The sequence below is a fragment of the Passer domesticus genome, chromosome Z (genome assembly GCF_036417665.1).
Source record: "Passer domesticus isolate bPasDom1 chromosome Z, bPasDom1.hap1, whole genome shotgun sequence".
Taxonomy (NCBI): Eukaryota; Metazoa; Chordata; class Aves; order Passeriformes; family Passeridae; genus Passer; species Passer domesticus.
This window is the reverse complement of record NC_087512.1, coordinates 39,381,424-39,389,551: the sequence shown is the minus strand read 5'-3', so window position 1 is coordinate 39,389,551 and position 8,128 is coordinate 39,381,424. Positions and strand designations below refer to the sequence as shown.

The 8,128-nt window shown below is 45.0% G+C and overlaps 1 protein-coding gene across 1 annotated transcript; it reads right to left on the bottom strand.

The window, feature by feature from the left end:
* Nucleotides 1-5,107, bottom strand: CTSL (cathepsin L). Its single transcript, XM_064403928.1, has 8 exons — nt 4,957-5,107; nt 4,505-4,640; nt 4,030-4,152; nt 3,784-3,939; nt 3,386-3,610; nt 1,646-1,814; nt 1,201-1,318; nt 1-409 (listed from the first exon to the last, which is right to left on the bottom strand). Exons 2-8 carry the CDS (start codon nt 4,628-4,630, stop codon nt 310-312), a joined length of 1,017 nt encoding a protein of 338 aa, XP_064259998.1. The 5' UTR covers nt 4,631-4,640; nt 4,957-5,107; the 3' UTR covers nt 1-309.
* Nucleotides 5,108-8,128: the final 3,021 nt, after the last annotated feature.

Sequence of the window (8,128 nt, the reverse complement as noted above, 5' to 3'; positions counted from 1 at the left end):
TGTATGTAGTAGAATTTAAGTATTTATTTAAAAAGTAAACCTTTGGACACATTGCAATTAAAAAAAAAAAAAGGAAAAATACAAAGAATCTATTGGATTAAGCAGTCAAAAGCTAGCAATATTACAAGCTGTTTACATACCAACATTTACATTAATTTAAACAAGTGGCATGTCACCAACATGTAAAATATACTTCAAGAGTTTTAAAAATCAAGTTGAGTTTTGAAAGACACAAGGCTACCACATGCGAACATGGGTTTGGTCATTCAGTTTAAATCCCCTCTTGTACTGAAATGTTCAGTCTTCAAATTATACTAGTGGATAGCTAGCAGCTGTTGCTATTCCACAGTGGTTCTTCCTGTCCTTGGCCATGTAGATATATCCTTTGTCACCCCACTTCTCACCCCAGCTGAAAACAAAAGCAAAAGGCTGGTTTATATATTCAGAAGTCACTTACTTACTGCCCTTCCCTCTAAGTGTTTAAAACTGAAAAAACTGCTGCCTTCCACACTTGTGGAGAAAATCCAAGACAGCCACAGCCAAAAACTTGTAGTGTTTTCCAACAATTAAAAGTATCCCAGGAGGCATCCCACCGAAGAATGCAGTCATTCTCTCACGAGGTAGTCACATTGATGTGCAAACCTTGACTACAGGTGCCTGAAGCTCAGACACTGCTCCGAGGCTATTTAAAGGAAGTCAAAGGCTGCAAACAGCATTTGAGGGTGGTGCTCCAGTAATGCTGAGAACATGAGACAAGCTCATGTGATGTGCCCTTCGGCATTAATTTATTTTCCCTCCAACCTAGGAGGGAATGCCATTTTTGAAGTTCAAGTATTATCCTATTTTACAGAATTGAGCAGCACTCTGCTTCCAAAAAAATTCATTACATCCCCCCAAGCAGGGTTTCTCCTGCTCCCCTCTGCTCCACTGCTTGATTATCTACTAGGTTCACAGGCTGTTTCAGCACTGAGCTCCCTTAAATTAACTGAACAAGCAGAATAAGGTGGCTGCTTTGGGCTTACTTTTATGAGGCTGCCAGCAGCATGAGTTGGATTTTACCTTTTGTCATACCATACAATCTGAAAACAAATATCCAGATTTCCCACATACAGATTTTAATTACTGTTGTCTCTCTACTTCTCCCCTTACAAGTGCCAAACTTCCTTCTACTCTTCCCCAGATACATGACATAGACCTTACCTGTTCTTAACAATCCAGTATTTCTTTCCATCTACATCTTCCCCCTCAAAGCCATAACCTACAACCAGAACACCATGGTCCAAGTCTTCACTGCTGCAGTCTGGTTCATAGTAGATACCTGCAAAGTATTAATTTATGAGCAAAATCATCTGTACAAAACCCTTATCCCTCACAAGAAGTTTTGTGTATTTCAACTTCAATGTTGCACAGCTTCTTGAAAGTTAGAGAAAGGAACTGCAAGTGAATGTTATCATAGCAAAAACTAAGGGACAAGTAGACACACGTACAAGAGAAATGCATGTTGAAAAAACCCTGACCTAGAATTAAAATGACTTCTGAATTATCATACCTGCTTTTTCTTTTGTCTATTTAACTTCAAGGTAATGAATGCTTAGTAATTAAAAAACCCCAGTTATCTGAATAAATGTAATTAACAAATTCCCACCTGACTGATAGAACTGAAATGAAGAATGGCCTGCATCAATAGCAACAGACACTGGACCCACAGCTGCAACTGCTTTCATGAGAGCTCTTTCGTGTCCTTGAGGGATGTCAACAAAGCCAGTGTCATTAGCAGCATTGTATTCTGCCTTGTAGCGACAGTCTTCATCATCCTAAGTAGAGAAAGCTGTAGTTATTACACAGGTTTCCATTTAACACACAGGTGAGCACAGAACAACCATACATTGTGTGATTTTGCTGCTTTGAGAGCAAGGGACTGAAGAGGATCCAACTGCCTAAGCAGCATTTTGCAAGGATAACAGGGAATACAGAAGAACTACTTCTGAGCTTCTCAGAAGTACAGAAAAAGTAAATGACAATGGGGCCCAAAAAGTCCCCACCAACTTTATCAGAGGTGCAGAGGGCCATCACGTTCTGGAATTCTGCCCTCTTTGGACAAGTATCTTTACAGGAAGGAAAGAAGCCCAGAATGCATTAATGGGCAATGGAAGAAAGCCAAGTATTCATTAATTACAAAGCAATCCAGAAACTGCTCATTGAGCAAGCACTTCAAATCCGCAATTTTAACATGTCATAGTTTGAAAAGCTGTACAGAATGATTTGAAAGCTAGGAATTTGTATTACAAGACCTTACATACAACAGCTGGGAATGGTATTTGTGCTATTTCTAGCAGGGTGATTTTTGTTTTGTTGGGTGGGTTTTTCTGTTTTTTTTTTCTTTGATATTTACAGTGAAGCCTGAACTGCTGATGTCATGTACATTTACAGCAAGAGAGAGGTGAGGCCTAGTCTGAAAGTCAGGTCATGTGAAACAAACAGATTCAAGCAAGTACATCCTTCCCTCACCTGCCCATCATAGGTTAGTACCAAAATTGTTTCCCAACTAAATGAACACAGACTGCAGCTCAGTTGCTGACTTTTCATACTCAGCAAATTGGACACTTCCTATAATCAACTGTGATCTTTACAACAGTCAAGATGAGGAAAGAGTCGAGATTGCAGGGACACAGGTGAACAGGAACTCAGATCCAATGTTGTTCACAACAAACGGTATTGCTATTGCCCAGACAACACAGAACAAGCTGAAAAGATTCTCTATAATGAGCAGACCTCTTAAATGGTGAAACCACAAACTACTGCCTCTCCAGTAATACCAAAATTGACTACTGCTCTTTCATCGTCTTGTATCTGTTCAACATTTGATAGATCATTACAGGGATTTTAAAAGCCTGTCCATTATCTCCATTTATGCACACTTAGTCCAGAAACAGAACTCAAGGCATTAACAACTACTGTTAAAAATCCAGTTGAGACTAGCCACAAGAATTAGGTGGTCTACAGGTGGCAACTCTAATAGGTCAGTTATGGGAAGATGAATTGCTGTCCTGCCACTAAGTAGCACTGTTGACAAGGGCTGGGTTCTTGGTTTGGTGTGGCAACCAAGATAAGGCATGATAGAAGGGCAACAACAAGGGGGAGGAAGAAAACCTGCTCCAGTTTTTCTAACTGGTCTGTCAAGATTTTGACCTCAAAGACCAGTGCAGTATGTGACTCCTACCGGGGCTAGCAGTCATGCTAGTTCTCTTAGCAAAGACACAACAGGAATTACAGATGTACTGATCTCTACAGACATTTTCCTTTCTAGGTTTGAGTTTCCCAACCTAGTTTTTTTTCCACACAAAAACCATGACACCTGCAACACAAGTTCAGCCATTCCACTTACCTTTGCAGTATATGGATAGGATTCCTCTGAATCAATGCCCCCATTATCCTGTACGTATTGGAAAGCCTGGTCCATGAGACCACCATTACAACCTTGATTCCCCTCAGGGCGAGAGCAGTCCACCAGATTCTGTTCACTCAGTGAAACAAGTTTGCCAGTTTTTCTGAAGTGCTGCCCTTCAAGAGCTCCTGTTGTGCTGAAAGCCCAGCAAGATCCACATTGACCCTGAAGTATAAAGTGAAATCATAAGTTACAAACCCAGTTACAAAATGGTGCTTAGTTTAGTAAGCTTGTACTAAGCACCGTCAAACAGGCACAGTGTTTTCCCCTATGAAAGTGGACGTAGCATTCAGGAAACTGGACCTGTAACTAGTTAGAAATTCACCATCAGATTGTACCTGGTCTTTAACTGGAGTTACATATCCCTTCTCTCGCCAATCTACTGATCGTGGTGCTTCCAAGAAGTTGGGCTCAAGAAACTGGGATCCTCTGTATTTTCTTTCTGACTTCTTGTGTACATAACCATTCATCAGCTGTCTGAACTCCTCAGTTGTCTGAAAAACAAATCAATACATGCAGTCACTACCACTATATCTATTACACACCGTTACTTAGAACTGTACATTACATGTCTCTACACATACCATGTCGCCAAACTGATTCATTCCCAACTTGAAGCTGTGTTTTCCTAATGCATGATCCAGATTATGGATTTCAATCATTTTCAGATTCTTCTCCCACACCACTCTCCTCCAGCCTTCCTCTCTCTAAGGGCACAAAAAACAGCGTACTTCAAGGAGGCATTTCAAACCAAGTTTGCTTGCACAACAACAAGCTTTCTAGGGCTCATAATACTCGGGCAAATGTACAGTGCTCGAATGGGAAGCGTGAAACGGTGTTAGGTGGTGATCTTTTTGCCGCCCTCAGAAGAAAAACAACGAGTACAGTGCAGCTGAGTCAATACACAAACACAGGAAAGGAACCTGGGAAGAGAAGGATTATGCTTCCCGAGCCCTGCCCATAGCCGGCGTGGTAACAAAGCAGACATGACTCAGCTGCTGGGGCCCAGCTCCGAGCGCTCAGCGCTCGCCCGGCACAGCGCGTACGCCGGGGGCTCACCTCATGATAGTCCTTCTTGTGCCACGACTTCCACAGCTGCCAGTGGCCGTCCAGCTCGGGGTCCAGCCTCGGCGCGCCGAGAACCACGCCCAAGCAGAGGCACAGCGTGGTCAGGAACGGGTTCATGCTGGCCAATCTGGCAAGGACGGAGGAGCAGCGGTCAGGCAGGGCGCCCTGAGCGCGGGCCGTGCCAGGGCCGGGGCCGCCCGCGCGTCCTCCGCCAGCGATGGGCCGCAGCCGAGCACCCCGCGCTGCCGCCCCGCCCCGGGCCGGGCCGCGACCGTAAACAAGCCCGGGCGGCGGGGCCGGGACGCGGGGTGCCCAGTCGGCAGCCTCCCGAGGACGCGGCTGGAATGGCCGCCCCTTCCCGGCAGGAGCCGCCCCAGTGCAGGACAAGGACGCGACCGAGACCGGCCCTCTCCACGCACCCCCACCGCGCAGCCCCCGCTCACCACACTCGAGAGTCCAGCCGCACTCCTGCCTCCTCTGCCCGGCAACACTCGGCCCTCTTATCCCGGCCGCGGCCGTGCCCGCCCCGCCGCGCCCATTGGCGGCCGGGCCGGGCCGCGCCTCCCGCCGGGCCCGGGGTGGGGCGGGCTCTGCCGGGGCCGGCCCGCATCACCCCCGGGACGGGGCCGGGCCGACAGCGCCCGGGGCGATGCGGGGTCTGCCTGGGGCCCTCCCTAGCGCCGGACCTAGGTTGGGCAATGTTTGTCCAAGTATTTGCTCCGAGTGCTGTGGGGCCGGAGATAGTGGCAGCACGCAGGTGGAATTTAACCCGCAGGGCCTTAACATGGGCAGAACGAAGGAAAAACTAAGTCTGGAGGCAAAGAGACACGAATGGCGGGGTGTGGGCAGCCCCGGCGCCGTCCGTGCGCCCCGCTGAGGGCTCCTGCTCGGGTGCTCTCTGTTCCTGCGTGCCCCGCTGCCCCAGCCCGCTCCTCGCGGCCGGGGCAAATCCTGCCTGTGCATCTCTCCAGAGGGCAACAGCCGGCAGGGCCATTGCCGTGAGGCTGGCACCCGGCAAAGCATCTCCCACTGGGCGCAGTGGTGGTGACACTGCTGCCAGAATCATTTCCAGGAAAGTCCTTTTATTCCCCCATGTTTTAGTATCTGAAAATTGCTTTGTTGTTTTTTCTTTGGGTATTTTGTTTTGGTGTTTTGTTTTTTGGTTTGGTTTTTTGTTTGTTTTCCGTTTTTTATTTTTTCTGCTTCTGGGCCCAAGTTTGGTAAAAGGTGTTTTAACACCAGTGGTGGCTAGTGTTTATGTACATAACATCCAGTAATACCTACTGGAAAACACTGTGACATCAAGAGTTGCTGCACAGATGAGATACTAGTGGGATAGACTTGGTTTTCATGTAAGCAGTAGTAGACAAACTTTGAGTTTTAACAGGGAACTTGTCTACAGTAGTAGAATGACTGCAAGTGGTGTGAGGTTCACCCTTAAACCCTTGTAGAGGCAGTATTGCTGATGTCTTTAGCTTATAAACTTTAGAACATACAGTTAGTGTAAAAATCTGGGTTTGCAGACTGTTACACAACAGTGAAAAGGAAGAAATCATATGATACGTACTTCTCACTTTTTCGATGTCTTAAGACACACAGTGTATTGCTAAAACCAGCAGTACATGTTTCTTTACCCAAATAATCTCAGGAGCATTCTTTGGCCTAAGGAAACTTGACAGACCCTAATACATACAGATATATTGGAGGAGTTGTCTTTTTTTAAAGTACTTGTGCAAGTTCTTTGTGTATTTTTGTCTTTCCAGCATAAACTTCATAATCAATTCAAATCATTTAAATACCTTAGGAGACTTAGATATAACATCATCTAGTTAATTAACTTATAATGAGGGATTTCTTGGGTTTTGGGGGTTTTTTGAGATGTGTGACATTTGACAATATTTCACTTAACAGCTAATTGCTGATATTTTTTTGTGCAATTGGATTTCTCAGTCCTGTTTAAGTTAGCTTTGTTTATGCAGTTGTATCTAGTATTGACTGAGCATTGAAAGACTACAAGTAAATTATCAATGAACTCTGGACAAGAAGTTTTTTTCTTAAAGGACAACATGTTTAGCTGGCATGACAGGAGGCAATATCTAAATTACAGAAGGTCTTGCACCATAAGTCACATGTCTGCTGTTCTGTAATGTGCCCTGAGATGCATGAAGACAAACTGATGCTTTTCTAGATGATATGAGGTCTTGTCTCTTTGGGGAGGTTACCATGCAGTCAGCTAACATATGATACCACTGTGCTGTTCTCTCCTCCTGGACGCTCTTGGTGCACGCACGCACGCACACACACATGTGCACACACACACACAGAGTCAAATACTATTTTAATACAAAGATAAATTCACCCTACCAGTTTATTTAACAACTGTACATAGGGATATCTTAGATGAGAAGTTGTTGAAATCCTTGAAGGAGACAGGAATACTTTCACCTTCAGCATGTTGACTTAGGCTTGTACTGAGTCATAAGTGTTGTGTGGATATATGAATTACCTAGACGTTTTGCTAAGGACATTTGAGAGCCCAGGTGGAAAAATGTAAGTACATACAAGGGAAAGCAGCACAGCAACAGCCTTGGTCAGAATTTGGTCATCACAAGAATGGCCATTAAGAAACCTGTGGTAGGAAGCTGAACTAGGACCACCTCCAACTTCTGGATGCACATTTCCTCTCTGAGAATTTTATTATAATGCATCAATGTGAACACTGACAGTCATGTTGCAGCAGCTGTTCATTATTTCAGGCAAGGTAAAAACACCAGGTTGCACAGCTACTAGGCATCCCTGTGTTACTGTCCCTGCTGCTCCTGCCTGTGCACCACGATGTGTTCGCAAGCCAAACTGTAAGCCCAGTGTTGTGATGGTCTGCTGAAGTGAACAGAGGGTCAGTGGTAGCAGTTATAGGTAATAAATGGATAGTGGTAGAAATAATTTTCATCTAACTGTGCAGCCTTGTGACAGTATGCTGCAGTCACACCAGCCGTAGCAGCCTTTGCTATATTGTAAACCTCTCCATGGGAACTGAGCAATGCACTGCTTCTATGTTAGCAGAGAGAAGGGGTGAAATCAAGAGCTCCTTCAGTTCCTCTGCTTAAAAGCTCAGTTGAAGCCATGCAGTCCAGAGGAGACGTAGCTTGCCGTGCTAATCACAGTAATCAGCGTTGTGTCTGCAATAATCCAAAGATCAAAATTTGGAAGGAAGACACTTGTCCATTATTTTAAGTCTTCTCTATTTCAGAGGATAACTTTCCAAACTTTTTAAAGGGTTTTTTTAAAACCCTCAGCTTTTGAGGAACTCTACATATGCAAAACTCTAGGTATTTTGCCAAAGGCATACCACTCTTCTAAGATGCAGGAACAACACCTTTTAATAACTAGTCATGTGACCATTGCAACAGCCAAAAAGTTTGCCAACTACACTGCAGCTATCAGGCCCTACAAGTTACCAGATAGCAGAGCCTATACATTTCTAAATAGTGCAAAGAACTTGCATAGCAGTGTGTTGCCCCTGAAGCTGAAGGAGACAATTCAGCTTTGAATCTCCAGGGACAGATCTAATCAACATCAGAAGTGCTGCTGCATTACGAAGTGTGCTGTGTCACA